General features: G+C 37.7%; 2 protein-coding genes across 5 annotated transcripts; one reads left to right on the top strand and one right to left on the bottom strand.

Annotated features, from left to right (window-relative positions):
• Positions 1-5,935: 5,935 nt before the first annotated feature.
• si:dkey-67c22.2 (uncharacterized protein LOC792544 homolog) lies at positions 5,936-17,488 on the bottom strand. 4 transcript variants are annotated; one of them, XM_024286412.1, is made up of 10 exons: positions 17,328-17,488; positions 15,497-15,592; positions 13,192-13,399; positions 13,015-13,070; positions 11,102-12,910; positions 10,562-10,952; positions 9,843-10,360; positions 8,984-9,453; positions 8,256-8,339; positions 5,936-7,619 (listed from the first exon to the last, which is right to left on the bottom strand). In XM_024286412.1, the coding sequence occupies exons 2-9, from the start codon at positions 15,522-15,524 to the stop codon at positions 8,265-8,267; spliced, it is 3,555 nt and encodes a 1,184-aa protein (XP_024142180.1). In that variant the 5' UTR covers positions 15,525-15,592; positions 17,328-17,488; the 3' UTR covers positions 5,936-7,619; positions 8,256-8,264. The 4 variants fall into 4 exon arrangements, with proteins under 4 accessions (XP_024142180.1, XP_024142177.1, XP_024142179.1 ...); XM_024286409.2 differs by having other exon boundaries at positions 13,000-13,070; XM_024286411.2 differs by lacking the exon at positions 17,328-17,488 and adding an exon at positions 17,028-17,153 and having other exon boundaries at positions 13,000-13,070.
• A 319-nt stretch (positions 17,489-17,807) lies between these two features.
• ercc1 (excision repair cross-complementation group 1) lies at positions 17,808-20,976 on the top strand. The gene is made up of 9 exons (XM_024286413.2): positions 17,808-17,985; positions 18,213-18,602; positions 18,702-18,805; positions 18,941-19,040; positions 19,293-19,369; positions 19,533-19,632; positions 19,842-19,913; positions 20,071-20,139; positions 20,660-20,976. The coding sequence occupies exons 1-9, from the start codon at positions 17,929-17,931 to the stop codon at positions 20,720-20,722; spliced, it is 1,032 nt and encodes a 343-aa protein (XP_024142181.1). The 5' UTR covers positions 17,808-17,928; the 3' UTR covers positions 20,723-20,976.
• Positions 20,977-21,225: the final 249 nt, after the last annotated feature.

The raw sequence follows: 21,225 nt of genomic DNA on the forward strand, positions 1-21,225 counted from the left end.
CATATATGGGTTTAAAACGGTAATAGATTTTTCCTTTTCCTGTGTTCCTGTTAAACGTCAAGTTGGCAGTAGATGGCTCTTTAAGACTCACTCCAATGGAAAATATGTTTTTGGTGCTTTTAACGTGTACTTGTGGCATTTTTTTATTCAAATTGTGTTGAATCAGGATCAGACGAAAACAAATACAGTTGGGAAAAGTTTGTATATGTGAAGCTACAACTGCAAGACACAACCTTCCTGCTCTGCTCCATTCTGAAGCATCCATTTGCAGACAACTAAATCCAACTAGATTGTTTTCCTCATCACAGCTGGTATCTGGTTAAAAACTAGAAACGATTGGATATCTCTGATATTGCTCACCATTTTGTTGCACTACGTTGGAGTTGTGAGGAGCTGTAAGCTAGTGGGAGGGTGCATAAACAGATGGAAGATGGGAAGGGGTGGGCTTACTCCATGCCAGTGGTCCCACAATCTTAAAAGCAGATTTCTAATGAACTACTGTTGCTCTGCAGAAATTATGTCCTAGAAAACTACAGCTTTTTTACTTTTTTTTTGGTTAAAAACAGAATAATCATGATTAAATGAATGCTATTATTATAGATCAAAAGATGATCAGAGTGGGATTTCAAAATCTAGTCTCATATGGAGTGAAACATGCAACACTGTTTTGGAGCCAAATCGGGTCATAAAGATTTGAAACCCAAATAAAATAAGATGAAAGATTCAAGCTGAAATATTGCTGTTAAGCTTAATAAAAAAAGATCAAAGTGTCGGAAATTTCCTGCAGTTCTGATATAAACTTAATTGTTTTCAACTTCAAATATTCTGTTTTTAAGTTTCAGTGCTCAAAAATTCAATTTTAAATCTATGTTTTTGTTTCAGATGTTTTTCACTTTAATTTTTTTTTTTTTTTTAAATCTGGAATTTCAAGTTTTAAATGTTTGGCCCCTTTCTGAGGTGTGGGGGCGGGGCTAACACGAATGACCAATCAAAGTCAATGACAGTGGTAACCTGGTGCATTCATTGACTCTGGGAACTTTGATCATTGCAGACAGGAAAAGCCTGCAATGTCCGCCAAGTGTCACATTCGCCTACTAATGTGGCAGTAGGACATGTCCCAATGAAATGTGTCCCGTTTCAGGTGAATTATTCAAATATTTGAGCTGCTATTTATGGCGTGTGCTCTCTCTCTCTCTCTCTCTCTCTCTCTCTCTCTCTCTCTATATATATATATATGTGTGTGTGTTTTTTTCACAAGAACCACTTGTATTGTTGGTACTGACATTTTCTGACCATAATTATCCTAGATTCAGTGAATCCACCAGGACTGAGATTACCACTCTCATGATTTTGATTGGGTCTTTGCTTTAGCCCCGCCTCCACACACCAGAAAGGGCCAAAATGTTTAAGATCTGAAGCTTAAAAAAAAAGAAAAAAAAAATGAAACAGAATAAAAACGGAAATTTTGAGTTCTGAAATATAAAAAATAGCCTTGCATCAACATTTCAGTTTGAATTTTTCAAGTTGCGTTATTCAAGTATTAATTCTTTACGACCCTGAGTTGGCTCCATACATCGTGGGTTTCCCTTTCAAATAACTAATTCCACTTTTACATTTGTAGAATTACACGATTCCATTTGAAACTGATGTTTTTCAAAGGTTCTCCCTCGACTGTAGCTGCTGGCATCTTCCATGAATATTAACTGGCAAAGATGCCTTTGGACAATTTACTATCGTTTGAATATCCTTAGCAAACGGGAGGGTTTATACATATTCAGAATCTCCATTTGACCCAAATGTTGCATGGTGTTCGTGAAAATAATAGTTTGACTTTTCCTCTGCAAGTTGCAAATGAATATTTTATCTGGTGTAAATTCACTCATCCATAAATCAGGAGTTGTGGTTGCTTCTTTCCAGCGCATTCATGAAATATTCCACATTCATGCAACATATATACGAACATGTTTAAGTGTTATTGTTGAAACAGACTCACTTTTGTCCAGTTCTGTCGCTCTGACATTCAATGTTCAACTGAAATGTCCACACACTCTAAACACTCCCAGCATGCTCCAATCCTCACTCAGCATACTCAAACATCTTTCCATTCATTTGTTCTTCACTTCTTTTTTTTTTCCTCATCAGCTTTTATCTCACTGAGCTTCTCATTTCTCTCAAATCTTCTTCTTCGCCTTGCCTTTTCTCCGTCTGCCTCGCGCTAAAGCGAAGCAACACCCACTCTCATCCGGAACTCCACCACAGGCTGAATACATCTGCTTATCCAGCCCGCTTTGTGTGTGTGCGGCTGGTCTGTCAAGCACTTTTATGTAATAGAAAGGGCTGCTTTGAGAATCAGAAATTAAAGGAGGGGGGGATAAGAATGGAAATTCATGGATGTGACCTCCTTTTCCTTGCTGCTTGACAGAAGGCGCAGGAGCGTTTTGGACAGAGTGGTCGTTGCAAAGCACTCAGCCATTTATCGACTGGCAGCCATTGATCTGCAAAATCCAATGACTCACTCGCTCTTCAGTATGTTACCCACATACATATCTGTCCATGCAGATGTGGCTGCTGAGCGGGCGAACAGGCACATATGTGGACACTGACTGGTTGATGTAAATACAATCTGAAAATGAATATGATCAGTCTGGAAAACAAGCAATGTTTGCCTTTTGAAGAAAGCTTTCAGACAAACTTCAACCTTTTCACTTTAATTGAACATTAGATACTCATTTTTTAATGAGGTTCTTCTGATTTTATTCATTAATTAAGTTTTTAGATCATAATTCCCTAAAAGAGTTGGTCAATTTTTCGGAAAAAAAATGCTTTGATTCTTTCTTTTCTGGCAATCTGATGTGTTTAAAAGATTATATTATTCCTTAACTATTTAACTGTTCAGTAAATCCTTTTTTTTTCTTCTAAACTTTTAATTTCATGACAGACCTTGTCCACAGAGAGGTATCAGGCACTAGTACAAGCAAAAAGCTTGTTTCAGTCTTTCAGTAATTAGACCGTTTCTGAAGAAGACATTACCTGGCTGACAGCACACAAGCATCAACTGTTCACTATAATTGTTTCTTCATCAAATAACACAGCTACGTGGGAATACCGGCTCTGGAAGTGCTCACTGATGAAAAACAGGATTGTCCCTCTTGTCCTTGGACTACAAGGATGCTGCATCCATAATTTAATGAATTTCACATTTCAATGTGTCACGTCACTTGAGAGGCTTCCTCTTTACATGAGTTTTCTGCAGATGAGGCACTTCCAGAAATGCAGAATCTAAATCTTGATTACTCAGTTGAGGTCATAAATGTTGTAGAGCGTCTTACTTTGCTGCCTATATTTTCAGTTTTAGTTATAATGGCTAAACTTACTCAGCTCCAAAATGGATGAAAGGTTAAAAAAAATATGTCACAGAGTTCAGTTGTAACTGAAAATGTTAATAAAAACCAGTTTGAAAGTGTTTATATCAAGACTTTATGGCTGCAGGCAATTTTTACCTAAAGTAATTCAGAATTATTTGACCATGAAACCTCTGTGCAAAAGCTTTTTCCCTTTCAGTTGTGTTACTGACCTGAATCCAACACTCTTTATCCATCCATCTTCTATTGCTACTGTGTCCCGTGCAAGATCAAGAGGGTTGCTGGAGCCTATCCCAGCTACTGAAGGGTGAAAACAGCCAAATCCATTGAAGGGACACTGTCAGAATCCTCCCTACTTCATAACTTCTAAAAAACTCTATATAGTGTGGGACTTTCTAGTGCCTGGATTTTAAAAGCAATTTGGACATTTTTTTGAGACAAACATGACATAACTGATTTCCCAAACTAAAAACCTAATAAATGTGAACATTTTACAAAAACTATTTATGGATCTTGGATGATTTATTAAAAAAAATAAATACATAAATAAAAATTCACACGAAAATTTGCTCAATTACAATGCATTGTGGTCTATATTCATCAGATGCACACTGGTTTTTCACAAAGACTTCTGGGAAATGTCCAGTACACTCAATTTTAGAACTATATTGAGAAAAGTGAAGGAATTCAACCATAGATTGATTCCTAAGAGACAATTTTGAGACACTAATTATCATGTGAAGCAAGTTTTTAGACTGTGAGAGGAAACTGAAGTGTCTAGGGATTACCCCCAAGTGCACGGAAAAGACATGCAAACTCTACATTGAATAAACCCAGCTGGGATTTGAACTAGAGTCCTGTTGTACTGAGGCAACACTCATAACCACCTCTCCAGTGTGCAGCCAGCTTATACGCTTTAATATACTAAACAAAAACAGATTATTTGGATTCCTTAGTTTAACTTTAGTTGAACAAATACAGTTATTGGAGAAAAATTACATTTGCTTTAAAAGTACACAGCAGTACCAGGTAGTAATCTTCATTTCATACATTTTTGAAGGCAAGAACATACATTTTATTCCAATAAAGGAACCAGAGAGCTTCTAATACTCTAATGCATAAAGGGCCCTCCCTGTCATGTATGAGGATTTTTCTAGCTCACTTCTGATTGGAAATACTAGCAGTCAATAGAAGTATTGTTTGTCAAAGAAATCACACAATGAAACAGAACAGATCTGATTCCTAGCTCATTTACAAAATAAATTAAAAGTGAATTTATATTAGAGGTTATGATTCATATTTTGATGAGTAAAATACACCCTTAATGCCAATTGATGCAAACATCCATCAAGTCGCTTCAGCTCTAAATCAGCTCAATTTAGCATCTACTTAAAAGCAAAAACTGTTTTTATAGCTGGATATAAATTCAGGAGTCAATGGGAACGATGTTACAATATTTAGAAAATATAAATTTTATTATATGAGAGCAAAAATGTTTTTTCATAAACACAGGTCTGAGTTTGGTTACTTATGTATAAGGAACACAATGTCTAACATGACAAAACTGTCTTGTGTTTTTTTTTCTTTTAAATCACAAAATTAAATAGAAATAACAATTGATTTTGAAGTTCTACCACTTATTATCTTGACATTTGTGTTTTTGAAAAGTGCAAATTAAATTAAGAGAAGTGCATCACTTAAAGAGGGGCTTGACATTTACAGCCAAATTTCATCCCGAATGGTTCTATGAAAGGTCATAATATCAAGGCATCCAGAGGGTGTCATGATCTTATCCACTCATTTTAGATTAGGTCAAATGAGGGTTTTCAAACTGGGAAGGCTTTGTCTTCTACTTCAAACAATGTCCCACTGATAACAAACAGGAATAAATTAAACCCATTCACTGCAGACACTTCAGCTCTAGTTCTGGATCCTCAGTGAGCAACACAAGGCCAAATGTAGTTATTTTAAACATCACATTTTATGAACTTTTCACGGACTGAGTTTGAGAAAGGCTTTATGATAAGATATAATCTCTTAGTATTACATGGGATTTTATTTGCAAGGAAGGCAAAAAAAGATAATAGCATAAGCAGATTTAAAATGTTAAGATGGAGAAAAAAAATTAGACAGAGTAATTTATTTCAACAAATGTAGCTCCATTATGGAAGCTTAATGTTAGAAACGTAAAAAAAGAGGTGCAACTTCAGCTAACCTCCACAAGGTGGCACTGCAGCACTATTGAGTGACCTTGGGAAGAGCTTTTTACACTTAAATAGATGTATCATTAGAAAATGCAAACATTTGCTGCACAAACTGGTAGCACGTTTTTTTTAATCAGTAATCTTTTCTGGTCATTTGTATGGCTATGAGGATGCTTAAATGGATCAATACTGTGTTTTCACTCTGATTTGTGTCCATGCCCACAGGTGATATAGGTAATCTCTAAATCAAGCTCCATCTTTTACAGCCTAAATAAAACTAAACTAGTTACTACATGTCCTACATTAACAGGTTTTTATGTGACTGTATAAATGTGGATTCGGCTCCAGAAAACACAGGATAAGGAAACGTACAGATCGAAGGTTTTTAATAATCGTCAACACATTTATATACAAAGCAAGCAACGTCATGTTGAAATGACCAACCCCCCCATCCCTGAAAAAAACTAAAACGCATTTGTTTTGTTTTGTTTTTTTGTCATTAAAATTGCAGAAGCGTAACTCAAAAAAAAAAAAAAGAAAAAAATCAAGTGAACAGTTATAAGGGGTAAACGGAGCAAATAGAATTACATTTTGACAAAATATTTCAAGAGAATCTTCTACAGTTTAAGAAACCCAGAAAAGCAGGATAGATCTGTAAATATATTCCCTATAGAGCAAAAGGAAAGATTAAAAAAAATTACATTTGAGTGAAATGTCTTCCGTCTCATGAGCACCAAGTTCGTCTTTGTTCTTCACTTATCAGATTAAAACAACCCAGGCTTTAAGGATCTCCACATGAAGGCAGAGACTGACTAGATCTGCAGGTTAGATGAAGTAGCTTGTTAGGCATCTCCTTTTAAACATCAGGCGTTTTCATCTCTTATCACTCCGAGATTAAGATCTGCATGTCTCTGATGTCATTAGTTCAAAAGGACGAATACCAAAAAAAAAAACCTGATTGTCTAATCGTGAAACATTTAACAGTGACAGCTTAGAGAAGACCCTCAGATCTGTGTTTGAGAGGCTACACTGTCATCCGTTTGATAAATCATCCCCATGTGGAAATGTTAATAGTTTTTTCTGTGATGCCACAAACAGAGACTTTTGGAGATTACTAGTACAGATACTTAATTCATTAAGTTCATTTTGATGGCTTTTTGCAGGGAGAACTGAAAAATTAGTTTCTGATAAATTTACTCAAAATGTATTCTAGTTTTAAAAAATGTTAATTGAATTCTTAAGCTTTCTATTTATTAGTATCTGTAATGACTTAAATGTGTTCTGATATTTGTGTAAAACCTAAAATGTTTACATCTTAAGTCTGGATCCCCTTAAAGCCCAAATGATAGATCAGAACCAAAGATCCGCTTGGTGCCGCAGCAGTAATTTCAGACTTATCTAATGATGCCGAAAACTTCACGTACAGTTCCCTCGAAACGTTAAAGTCATGCATTCGCTTTCTTTTACACCGATTGGAGTAATTACAGGATGTCCTCTAAATGATCTCCACCTGGATTTGCATTATTCATTCATAAAAGCGGGGACTACACATAAAACAGGAAGTACAGAAGACACTGTTTCCAAAAAACACAACCTGTAAGAAATCACAAAAGTAAAACAAAAATTTGGAGAATCGTGGAACTTATACAAAACAACTAGTTAGTTTGGTTTGTTTCCTATTCAGTCTTTATAACTGCAGCTGCTTAGATGAGCAGCACTGAGGGGATGGTGGTAAAACTCACTATTTACACACGCATTCAGGCTCACTGTACAGTCGTACTGTTCACATCTCAGTGCGTCCAGTTAAACTCAGTGGTATCACAGGTGAAAGCCAGCGAGTCTCTCACACACACGTACAAAAACACAAAGGAAATGGGGAAGCAGAGGGGGGCAGTGACTGCTGCAGGTGCTCCTACAATGATCTGCAACAACTAGGGTGAGTCTACAGTCCGAGAAAGTCATCAGGCTAATAGGGTAAAACCAAAGGAAAGCAGCTCCTCCTCTTAGGAGCACAACGGTTTTCTTCTTCATTCAGGTCCTTTGAGGCAAGGGGCTGAGAGGGAAAAAAAATAGCTGTTAATAATCTGTCCCAAAGACATTTACAACTAAAATAATCCTCAAAAATGTGATATTTTTAAGTACACAAAAAATGCATTAAATTTTGTGTGAAAAAATATAATTTTCTGATTAAAGAAGCTACATTTTATTAAATGACAAGAAAGTTTTTTAAGACAAACATTGAAATTTAATCACAAAAACCTCAAATGTGTAAAACAAGACTTGATGCAACCAAAGATTTAATATATATATAAAGCAGATTGCTTTTTTCCAAATGAAATGCTAACAAATGACTTGATTAATCATAAATGCAAAGAAAAGGGAATTAATAAATAACACACATGCAAAAATATGACATGCAAGTCAAGAAAAAAGTTAAGCAAGTAAAAAAGATATTTAAAAATAATTGTTTATAGTTTTAAAGATGAAAAAACATTATTGTGAATAAAGTGAGATAAATCATGTAGACCAAACGAAAGAAAAAAATGCCAAAAAATTAGATGCAATTTTTTATATTGAATTATTGTTGTAAAAAACTGTTTATTCCTAACATTAAAACTAAATTAATAAAATAGAAGGAAAAAAAACAAGCAAGTATTTCAAGAAATAAATCAAATTCTTAATGTTTTACCTGAAATTCTTAGCTTTCATCATCTGAGACATGGGGTTTAGCAATAGCCATCTCCTCCTTGCTGTTTGAAATCATTTTGCATTTCTGTAAACAATAAAAGGCAAAATAATTAGTCAGTTTATAAAACTAGCGGACACTTGAAAAAATGTCTCTGCTTCTCAGAACCTGGCATAAATTCCAACACAGTAATAGTAGCGAGAAATAAAGTCCCACTCTGATCTACAATAAAAGCGTCCCAGTGTTCTCTTATGTTATGATTATGACATTTTTAGGCAAAACATTTAAAAACATTAGTGTCAATTTCTTTATATATGTCCTCCACCATTGCAAACATGCCACAAAAAAGTAGAAAAAATTTGAATTTTATCAGAGCCTGTCTTTAAATATAATGTGTTAAGATGAATTTTAAGACATACACCTTAAACTGTTAACTGTCAAAAATTTGCTTTTTTTCCCCCCAGAAAAACTTTGTTGACATCGATAACTTGAATCCACTTAAATTCATTAGGATCAAGAGAAACTGAGCTGCAAAAGGACTTAAGACTAAAATGTTCTGTTTGATTTGTGCATCATTCTAAATTAGAACCTTAATGCAAATTGACTGTCCATTATCACTTTTGGGGACATAAATTGCTGCTGAATATCTACGGTCGGTTATTTTAAAGGAGACATTCTATGAGTAGCTTTGGGTACTTTATAGGAGTCCCTCAAAAATGACCCCCCCTTACCTCCGTGAGCTCTTTGATGGTGTGTATGTTAGCCTGTTGAGTGACCTTCCTCTTTGCTTCTTCAATGTGGTCCATATTTAAAGACGCCGTCGGGGGGGCGAGGCAAGGGGGAGGCTTGTTGGTGATGGAGGGAAGGGGGGCGAGGGGGGGCATGGCTGCCAGCGCGCCCATGTTAGTCAAGGCAGCCGTCATGGTGGCCGCGGTCATGCTAGCCACGGCAGCGCTCATGGTCATGTTTGACATGGGAGGCATCCCTGGAATGCTCGGTAACCCCATTGGACCCATGCTGGGCATTCCCATTCCCATTGGAAGAGGTAACGGTAGGGGTAAGGAGATGGGGGTGGGAGATGGGGTGGGCAGGGGGAGCTGAAGGATGGCTTTTGGTCGAAGGTTCTCTGGGATGGGAACCCCCGCCTTAGCACACATGGCAGCTGCGTTAGCCTTGGCTATCTCCAGTAACTGGTCTTTATCTGAACAAGAGACAGAGGAGACGGGTGTCAGGATCATTATAATGTAATATAACAATATGACATACCATGGTGGAACTTTTAACTTCCGGTTTCTTTCAAAATGCTAACCTCTTACTCTGCAATAAAGAAACAGTTTCTTTGGTTATGCAACACTACTTTGGGGGGTCATCTGCGTTTCATTTACACATCCACAAATGTAAAACTATGAACTATATTGGATAATATGCTGGAAAATGTTATATTTTTAGAGAGAAGTTCACAAGAATTAACTCTAACTCCTGTTATCAGACAGTTACTATCAATAGATGAATGATATCAGATTACCCTGACTACAGAAATTGATTGCTATTTGGTGTGCGTGTAAACGTGCTCCTTATCCAATGTTTTACCCAGATCGGTGAGGCGAGGAGGAGTCTTGCTAGTGCTGCGTCTCGTTCGAGACCCTGAGCGGCGCTGTTTACGGAGAATGAGGACCGGAGAGTGGCTCGGCTCCCTCTTCCATCTGTCGCGCCTGTCGAAGGAGCGGCTGCGGAACACGGGACGCCTCCCTCGGCCTCTGGACCTGGACCGCCGTCTGCGATCTACAGACCGGGACCGCCTGCTCCTGTCTCCGGATCTGGACCGTTTTCTTCGGCCCGCTGACCGGCTCCGAGATCGTTTACTTCTGTCAGTAGACTTGGACCTCCTCCTTCCTCTGGCATTTGGAGAACGGGATCTCCTCTTGCGAACCGGAGAGCGGGACTTTGACCGGCGGTTTCTTGTTCTTGACTTTGACCGTGAACGCTTGCGGCGTGTGGCAGAGCGAGATTTTGACCTCCGTCTGCGAGCAGGACTTCGAGATTTTGACCTTCGCTTTTTCTTTTGTGGTGGAGACACAGATTCTCTTTTCTTTACTAGAGATTTGGACCTGAAGAGAATAAATAAGTTAGTACAAAAAAAGTTAAAGTTAGTAAAATTAATGAAGTAGATCTTCGTATCTATAAATGTGACTTTAAGGACATACTATGAAATAATAAGATCAAATAGTGTGCCACTACATCAACATTATTTCATAATTATTTGCAAAAACAGGGAAAAAAAAACACCAAATATATGAAAAGGTTCAAACCTGGAAGACTTTTTCCTGGATCTAGTTTTGGATGGTGACCGAGAAAGCTTCCTGCGGTCAGCGGGCGACGGAGACTTTGACAGCTGCTTCTTCTGACGATCTGGAGACACTGAACCTGAGGAACTTCTTTGGCTTCCGGACGCAGTTTTGACAGGAGATTCTTCCTCTTCATTTGACCTTTCTGAACCCTCTGAGGCTTCTGGGCCATCTGGGCCAGGATCTGGATCTGGTTCTGGATCTGGTTCTGGGTCTGGTTCTGGGTCTCGGGAAGCAGATCTAGATCTGGCGACTGGCACGGTTTTACAAAGACTTTCCTGATCTTCTAAATTATCGGAGGAAATCTCGCCCTGAGGTTCCAAGCCAGCTTCTGAGGAAACCTGTGCCACTTCGCCTGAGAAGACGACAAGAAAACCACAAAAAAAATAAATAAATAACTACAAACATATTTTTTTATTATTTCATGGCACTCCAGATTATTGTGCTTCTTTTTAAAGAAAATGCTCTCAGTTTGGGCAAAACTCTGCATTAAAAAGCTCTCACCTTCTGTGGCTGAAACTCCACCGTTTTCTTCAACCGCTTTAACTTCAGGCGTCTTCTCCTCAGTGGGAGGAGGAGACTTCTTCTTTTCCACGGGGGTACAGGATATGGACCTGGCCGAGGACGAGCTCTCAGACCTTCCATCACTTGATACCGATCTGGACCTGGATTTAGATCTTTTTGCTTCTTTTGACAAAGATTTAGACTTTGATCTCCTTGAGCTCTTTTTAGGAGATCTGGACCTTCTTTTGCCGGACTGCCGATCAGATCGGGACTTTGAACGTTTGGCAGATCTTGGTGAGGCACGGTTTCTTCTCGCTGGGGATCGGGAACGCCTTCGGACCGGTGACCGGGACTTGGACCGCCGTCGAGAAGGAGGGGTTCTGGATTTGGTCCGTTTGCGGACACTCCGAGATCTAGAGCGACGGCTGCGCCTGGATTTTACGATGGAACGTGACCGAGACCGCCTACTCCTGCGGACTGAGCGCGACCGTGAGCGGCGGGATCTAGGGGGCGGTGACCTCCTGCGCCTCGACAAGGACTGACTTCTAGAGCGCCGTCCTCCAGCTCGCCTTGCGGCTGATCGGGATCTGGAGCGGGCGACGGGCCGTCTTGACCGAGAGTGGGAACGCCGAGGTTTGGTGACAGAACGTGACAGAGAACGCCTACCGGCTGCTCCACTTCGTCTGGGACTGCGGCTCCTGGAGCGCCTTGTGCGAGAGCGTGAATCGGATCTCCGCCGTCTTCTAGGAGAGCGAGACAGAGAGGGAGACCTGCGCCCTCCACGTTTAGGAGATCGTGACGCCTTTCTTTTGGGAGAAGAACTCCTGCGCCGCTTTGGTGAAACCGACAGGGGGCTCTTGCGTCTTTTAGGAGACCTGGACTTCCTTGGAGACTTTGACACCTTTTTCTTCGTCGGAGAGGTAGATCGGGATCGACGGCTGGCTCCCTTCTGAGTTTTGAGGGGCGGGGATGGAGACTTTCCCTTGGATGTAGGAGATGGAGAACGAGACTTCGAATGGGACAGCTGCTGATTCTTCTGAGGACTTAAAGACTGCCTGTCTTTTGATGTGGACCTGGATCGAGTTCCTGATGGTTCCTTTACCAAAGTGGCCGACTGTCCGTCAGATTCTCTTAAACCCGGTGATGGCGACCGACTTGGACCTGATTCTGACTTCTTTATTTCGACCCCCTTTACAGGTGATGGAGACTTTGAGAAATCGTTCTCTTTCATCTTTATTTCTTGAACTGAACTGGTTTCAGCTTTCACAGTCAGGTCTTCTCTCTGAGTGGCGCTTTCTTGTTTTGGGATGATATCAGGTAGCTCCTGGGCGTGACTGAAAACCCCATCTCCAAGACTCACCTCAGCTTTAATGATTTCAGTATGCGTTATCTCATTGTGACCTTCAGCGGGTGAGCTTGCGACCATTTCCGTTTTGATGACGTCGCCTTCCTTTGCTCCAACAGAATACACTTCAATATCAGTCATCTCCTCCTTCTTTACTTCAGGCAATTCAGGCTTTTGCGTGACAACGTCGGCTGCCTTCTCCTCTTCATGTTTGCCCTTCAAAGCAGTTTTAGACAGCACTTCTTGAGGGTCGGTTGCAGCAGCTGGAGAATGTTTACCATCCCCGGCCGCTTTACCGCCCTCCCCGTCAGATTCTGAACCTGAAGCTGAGCTGCTGTCAGACGGAGAACGAGATGGGGATTTCTTTCCTTGCTTTTCCTCTTTTTTTCTCTTCTTTTTCTTCTTTTTGGCTGCTTGCTTTTTATGTTTTTTAGACTTTGTGTCTCCCTCTGTGTTAACACCATCTAAAAAGAGACGCACATAAAATAACTTACAAATGCATATTTACTTTAAGGGTGAATAGAATTTATTGCATCACATTTCTCTTTAATACCTGCATCTTTTTTACCTTCCTCCTTCTGTCCACCAAGTTCTTTAGCTCCTGCAGCTGCTGCCAATCTGGCACTAAAATCAAATGCATTTTGTAATGATTATTTTTGCTATAAATGTGAATATTATAGAGCACCAAATACACATTTATTTCAAGAATATATTAAACTTCCTTTGTTCAAACAGTTCTACTTACCTGGCTCTAGTAGTCCTGACGGGTCTTGGTGGAGGTGGAGGTTCTGCGTCCGACTCGGCCCCTGATTCTGAGCTGCTCTCCTTCTCCCCTTTCCTCCTCCTCTTTTTCTTTTTGCTCTTGTGCTTTCTGTGCTTCTTGTTTTTCTTATGCGGGGGCTCAGCGCCGTCCTTGGCGTTCACTTCATCTTTGTCATGTGTGTCATCATCGCCTGTGGATACAAGCCAATATTTAGGATTTTCCAAGTCATTGGCCAATGAGAGCATTAGTTGTAAAGCACGAGTGTAGAATGATGTTGCTCAAACAAATCAAGGACCACAAAACCAACAAACAAATATTTATAAATCTGCAAAGCAACAATTAAGTTTGAAATGGAACAAATATTTTTATTCAGGGCAACTAAATTGTCTATTAATTCCATCATTAAACTGATAAAATATATAATAGATGACATTTTGCTTTCTAATCCTAAAATATATGAACATTTGAAGTTATTTTGACTCATTTCAGGTTTTATTGTGTGCCAAAGTCTTTGCAAAAATAAAAATCTCATGAGAGATAACACAAATGTGTGTTTTGTACTGTATGTGTGTCTGTGTTGTGAGGAACCTAACGGTGGGACAAAGACTAAACAGAGAAAGAGACAAGTGTCTGAGCAAGAATGACTTTTGAACATTTAGGAAGTATCACTTAGTGAGTGCATTGCCAAATTTGGCTAAAATAAGACTTTTTTTCCCCTAATAAACGCTCAAATGAGCCCAAGTTGTGTCACTCAGCAAAGAAAATACAGGAAATAAAAAGCAAAAAATCTATATTTTCCATTCACGTTAATGAGCTAGAAAGCAGAATCTGGATGTTAATGAACTTTCTGGGCAACTGTTACTACAATTAGTGGTTCTTATGTTTTCTTGATTCGTTTTACATATTTTTATTTACTTTAATAAATAAAAGGGAAAAAACTGTTGCTCCAAGCAGGAAACTTGTGGCCCTACTATTATCTTGTCTATGTAAAAAAATATGCTTTTCTTCTAACAGAATTTTTTGGCTGTTCTGGATTCATTTGAATAAAGAAATTCACAGATATTCAAAGTTTATAATTAATTTTCTTTATACATGTCCTCCATCATCTTAAAAATGCCACAACACCATGTTGAAAACACAAAAAACAACATGATTTTCATCAGAGTGGGTCTTAATTAGTTCATACATCAGCATAGATTCAAGAGCCTAATGACAACACGATTCAAGTAGTTGATGGCATTTGTCAAAGTTGTTTGGTTAGTACTAAAGCTACAATGGCCCTGACTGAATTCATGAAACGATACCTGAAAGTAAAACAGAGAACTGGCACGATCTACCCATTGTTCCTGCTCTCTCCAGTCATGAACTCCAAAACAAACAAAAGAGCGATCACTCTGTGAAGTTTTACACCAGATGGAGGCCGGCAAAAAGATTGTGGAGAAAAATGGCTGGACTTTCTCAGTTACTTGTTATAGCATTTAACCAAAAACCTGAACTAATTGGAACTGGTTAGTGGTGGGCTCTACTGATCGATCACATGCTTAGCAAACTAGAAATCAGAGAACAAATATAAAAGCTACTTTGGCTATTCCCAAGTTGGATACATCATGGAGGCAGTGTTGGAAAAACAAAATGCTCATACTTTTTATTTCTGTTTTTCTGTCTCTGTTGTATTTTTAGTCAAAGCCTTTTCATCATTTAGAGACTGTACATACTATTATATTGCTAGCAGTAATTTGCTGTACGACAACTGAAGTAGTGAATTTAATTGTGTACATGCTAGAAGTCATGAATAGCCTGCTTTATATTTCTGTAATGATGAGGTTGGGCACTTTAACTTAGTCACTTTAATGTACTTCATCTCGATGCTCTGGTGTACTTACTTGTATGTTATTTTTCTGAATTTTCCGTTTGTGAATACTTCATAACTTTTGATATTTTTGTGTGCATATGAACATCAAGATGGTTTAGGAAAAGTTAAATTGCACCACTCAGTTTCAACAAAATCTAAGACGTCTAGAGCGCTCGGGTTTTGGTTGGTTAGAATGAATGAATGAATGAACTCTATCTTTCAACTCAACAGTAGCTTTGAAATGTATTTATTTTTTTGTTCCATTTCTAAGCTTCTTAAAGTTTAACCAGTGGAGTACATAAGTAATGTAATTATGCAAATTAAAAAAATGTGTATTATATGAGGCTAGTGAAAACCTTGAGGTGTCATCCACCAATTTGAAAAAAAGCAGACAAATAAATAAATAAATGTATGTGTGTGTTTTTCATCACATACCTGATGGGATATCAACAGCTGTTTCCATTGTCACAGTTCTGCTGTTATGGATCAGGTCTTCTTGATGTTACTGGTTTGCGTCTCAATCAGTGAATGCTACAAACAGAAAACAAAGGAAGGAAGATTTATTTTTTCTTGATCCTACAACGGTAAGACTTGCATTGAAACTGCTACGTACATTGCAGATTTCAGAGATTTGACTTGCATTGTATAAGTTGGGTAACCAGGAGATCAAGCACCTCTTTCCCATGAATCACAGCTATTTTAAAAGTTGCACTCTCGATAGACATCTACCTCTAGCAAAAAGTCAAAATATATAAAAAAAACAAAAAGACCATTTAAAACCATTTAAGCCTCTTGCAAATATCCCCAAATCAAGTGCACGTTTTAAAAAAACATACAGTCTAAAAACAATAACAGTACTGCAATAGTGAATAAATAACACTAGCAATTGGAGGATTTTTCAGTAGATTTGCAGTAGATAGGTTCTTCCTTTCCATTAAGCCTTTAATAAAGTAACAGAAATACACTGAGATATAATTATTCTTTCTTTTTTTCATTAAAGTGTCAGCATGGATGGTGACCTGTTTAGGTTTATGTACCCTGCCTTCATAAACAGTAGCTGGGACAGGCTCCAGCAACCCTGTGACCCATAGAGGGATTCAGCAGGTCCAGACGGACAGATGGAGATTTACAATACCTTTAATGCAACGGTGCATAAAAATAATAGTATGAGAAAATTTGATTTTCTATATAATTTACAGCAGAAATGTTAACATTTAATCTCACAATTGTATAAAATAAAGCCAGCCTAAAATAAACTATTTAAGTACTTGCAGAAAACCCGAAAAAAAAATAAAACATGATGAAAAATGAAAAACCACGATAAAAAATACAATAATATTTTTTACTACAAATTTCCAAAAGTAAATTTTCTGGTCAGTGGTTTAGATTATGTTGTTTATCTTATAATAAATAGAAAATGCTTGCAGTGTAAACATAAAAAATAAAAATTGAATTAATATAATATGCATATATATATATTAATAATTGAGAGAAATCGATATATATAAATTAGTAAACCGGTTAAAAAGATTCAAAAACAGTCAAGTCCTAATTTCACCACAAGTGTACAAATAAAGCTAAAGACTTAAAACGAAACCAATGCCATACACGCACGACCCCAAACAACGAATCAAGTCTTAAAAGCGGAAAACTGAAAATTATGCTCCATTTTTAAATGTATTTCGATGCAAATTTTAGAAGATGGACCACTTATCCGCTGATGTGCTCAGCTAGCCATTCTAACGGATGCTGCCTCGTGAATCAATGGTGAAGCTAACCGCTGAGGCGGCGATTAAAACATCCAAATATATAAATGCGGTTTAGTTTCCACTTAGATTTAGGACATAATGTGCAGATATGTAAAAATATACCGTATCAACCACCACATTTGCCAGCAGCAACACTGGCACTAGAACTGTTCGAGAAAGTACTTCAACGTAACGTAAACACGTTAGGTAACACTGACCACTGTCGGGCCTCTGTGGATGAAATGGGTTCATGCACGGTACCGGCTTGCTTTAACAGCTTGTTATTAGTTCAAAGTAGAGATACTTTGCAGAAAACTTGCAGAAATCACTTTTACTTCAGGTGATTTGAGTATCACCAATATGAATCTAAAATGCTGCCTCCATGCTGCGGCCTCACTTCACTAGCAGCTCGGTCATTACCGCTAGTCGAGCTCGGAGCTAGTACCCGTAGCTACTACAACGATAAATAAAAGACAAAACATTCTGTTACTCATAGCTGACAATTATATATTACATACTTATCAAGACTTTGATGAATAGCTGCAGTTCCTGTAAAGATAACACGAAATTGCTTCAGTGTGCGAAACAAGGAATCGTAGAGTATGCTAACAGTTAGCCTGTGCCCTGATCCGCCATGATGGAGAAAGGTTTCCCGACATGCCATGCTTCGCAGTTTGAATGGCAGCGTCACAATCTCCTAGGTAACGTCATTTTTCTTAAAAAAAAATGTCATTTTGTCAATGACTAAATTCGGCTCAAGTTATGTTTTTACTTAATTGGATAACACGCATAATACACAGATAGGTTTATTATATATTATTTAATAAAACATTTATATTTTTGGCATTATGGGGAAAAATACATATATTGTTTTCTTGTGCAAGTTAATGGACAAATACTTATTTCAGTTTGTCCAAAGATCAATAAAACTCCCGGTTGACTTCATTTATTTTGACGGAATTACAGCGAAACACGCTCACAACAAAGAGCCGGAAGTTGAGCTTTTATTTTGTTAAAATCCATATCCGGAAGTGTCAGGCCCGCTCTGAATCTCGAGAGATAAACAAAGGCTAATACTTCAAGAGGAACGTGTTTTAGTTAGACGAGTTCGGTACAAATATGAAGAAATTTAACATTAACCTTGATGATTCAGCTTTTACCAAAGAAAGAACGCTGGTCTGTACTTCCTCGCTGGCTTGCTTGTTATGCTAGTTGACCATGAAGCATATTCTAGCAACGTTTACTTTGAAGAATAATTACTGTATTAGTATTTTTAGCTTATTCAGAATTACCTAATTGACTTAAGAACCTATCGTTTATGTTGACCCCACTTGCTAACATAGTCAATTTTCTTATAACAATTTGTGCACAATTAGTTGATTTTTTTTATGTTTTGTTTGCAGTTAAAGCCACATTTTCAGCCTACATCCAAAGGACAGGAGGAACCTTCAGCTTCCGGAGGATCCTCTGTAAATCCTCCGCCAAAATTGGCCCAGCAGCCCCTCTCCTATGCAGAATACATAGTTCAGAGTAAAAGCAGTGGGGTTACTGTACCCAAGAACGTTCCCTCCAGAGTTCTCAGTCACAGTTTGGAGCATGTAGAGCCTCATTCCACCTCATCTACCACCACAGCAAACCAGGACAGTGAAAAAGAAACTGATGTTCCACCTAGAGACTTAGAAAAAAATGAATTACCAGTGAATGATGAGTCCTGTCAAAAGTCGGATCCAAGCCTCATCCCTGGCCCTAAACCAGTAGGATCTGGAAGCAGCATTATAGTTAGTCCTCGACAGGTGTGTAAACTTGTTGTGCTGCATATAACAAGCTTTATGTCTATTTAGTTTCAAGCATGACATCTCCGTGCATCATTAATTTCTGTTCTACATATTCAGAGGGGAAATCCTATTCTAAAGTTCGTCAGAAACGTAGCGTGGGAGTTTGGAGAAATTGTGCCAGATTATGTCTTGGGTCAGACAACATGTGCTCTATTCCTCAGGTAAGCTCTATTTCTATGAGCAGGATGTTGTCGCAAACTTTATTTATAACCATTAGAAGAGTGTTTGTTGATCAACCTCTTCTTTATTCTTTTCTACTTCGCTTCCCTTTTGTTTTTGTTTTTTTACATGTGAAGTCTTAGGTATCATAACCTCAACCCAAACTATATTCATGACCGTCTGAAAAAGCTTGGCAATTCCTTCACCCTCCGTGTGTTGCTGGTTCAAGTAGACGTGGTAAGAGTTTTGTAACGCCGGCTTTATACTCTGTTTATTTGTCTTTAACATATCTCATTAGTTAATTTAATGTCCACATCTTTGGTCTGTCCTATGCTTAATACTAATATTTTTTTTTTGTTTTTGCTGCAAATTAAACTTTAAAGTCTGTATTTCTTTAACAATTCAATTTGTTTTTAAAAACATTTTAAACTCTTATTTTAAATTCACATCTTGATTTTAAACATGTTTTTCTGTTTATAACTTCTACAGAAAGATCCCCATCATGCGTTAAAGGAACTGGCTCGGATCTGTATGATGGCTGACTGCACTCTGATTTTGGCCTGGAGGTTAGATATGTTATGAAGGGGTCACAAATTTAATTGTTAACCTTTGGATTTTGAGTTCTGATTACTCAAATTGTTTGAATGAGATTTATTTTACATTTAACTTGAAAAAAAAAAATGTTTTTCTCTTGTTAATTTTGTCATCATATACATTTCAATTTGACAGTCCAGAGGAAGCTGGCCGTTACCTGGAAACGTACAAGTCATATGAAAAGAAACCAGCGGATCTCTTAAAGGAGCAAGTTGAAAAGGACTATCTGTCAAGAGTGTGTTTGCATTCCCTTTTCTGCTCCGTCTGTGCTGAAAGACTTTATTTGGGAAATTGAGATATTCTCTATATAAAACTCTAAACTGGCACATAAAAATGTTGTGATAAATACACCGATTTGTCAGTATTCTTACTACTTTCACATATATTTGTCATTTTTTCAATATTGCAATGCCATTGTGATAGATTTTCTTCCTTTACTTAAAGGTTACAGATTGCCTGACCACTGTGAAGTCTGTAAACAAGACCGATGCCATTACTTTGCTTTCTACTTTCTCTGTAAGTACCGACCAACATTCCTTTATAGAGGCATTTTTTAAAGAAATTGCTGGAAAAAAATTGCACTGTCTTGGGGAAAAAATGTTTTGTTTATATGTTGTGTTTTTAGTACACATTTTTAAACTCAAATATGATTTGTTTTCCACTTTTTCCACAGTCAGTGGAGGGAATCATCAGTGCCTCAAAAGAAGAACTGCTTCTCTGTCCTGGCCTTGGACCACAAAAGGTGTGAAAGAATGATATTCTGTTTCCTTTATTTGATTTTTTTTTCACCAATGATGAGTCATTTTAAGATACGTACAAGTCAAAACCAGTTTAACACATAAATCAACTTAGATTGAGTCCACTTCATTATGATTGTATGCAATCATATGACAAAACACAATCAAAAATTGCTAAAACATTACTAGATTGCATCATATTTTTCAATGGACACGCAAAGTAATAAGTTAGAGTGAAAATGAATTACTACCTTTTACCAGGAGAGACCTTCAGAAGGACTGAAGTTAACATGAGTGGCTGTTAAAGTGAAGATCAAATGTGAAATATACATTCTGTGGCTGTAGCAATTTCTTTCAATTGCAGAATTTCAGAGGTTCTAAAAGAGTCTAAAAAGCCACTTTAAAGTGACAAATGCTTAGACTATTTTTTTCATTCTATGTGGGTGAATTATAGGCAGGATATTAACACGTTAACTGTAGACTGTAAATCTGTGGATCTAATGTGATTCCATTTTGTCCTTGCAGGCGAGGCGACTTTACGACGTGCTCCACATGCCCTTTCTCAAGTCAAAGTCAAAAGACAGCTGAGGCGTCTTATTAGAGACGTGTAAATGTGTTGGCACAAAAACAAAGCTATAATGCAAAATAAAATACAAACCCAGGATGGCATTACCAGCAGCAAATGCCTATTTTTAGAAATATAAGGCGAATAAAGTGCTATCAGACTTATCTGAGAATCAAATGAGGTTTTTAAGTGTTGCATAGATTTCATGTGTTTGTTGTTGTTTGTTCGAAAAGCCTTGGATGAGTTTTTTAAAACTAATAAATATTTGTATATTTTCTATTGCAGTGCTTTTTTCTTTTCTTTTTTTGCAGGATTTAAGAATTTTTAAGCATATTTAGTGTGGATGAACTCTGATTAAGTGTGGCAGTTTAAAATTATCCTAAGACACTTCATAAATATAAAAGTATATAGAATAAGTAAAACTTTATTGATCCCACAAATGGGAAATTACCTTGTTACCATATTATAAATAGCAGATAGAAAATAACACTTACAAATTATTATTACTAATACTAAAGTCTCATTA

This window comes from Oryzias melastigma, linkage group LG21 (genome assembly GCF_002922805.2).
Source record: "Oryzias melastigma strain HK-1 linkage group LG21, ASM292280v2, whole genome shotgun sequence".
In the NCBI taxonomy this organism is placed as follows: domain Eukaryota; kingdom Metazoa; phylum Chordata; class Actinopteri; order Beloniformes; family Adrianichthyidae; genus Oryzias; species Oryzias melastigma.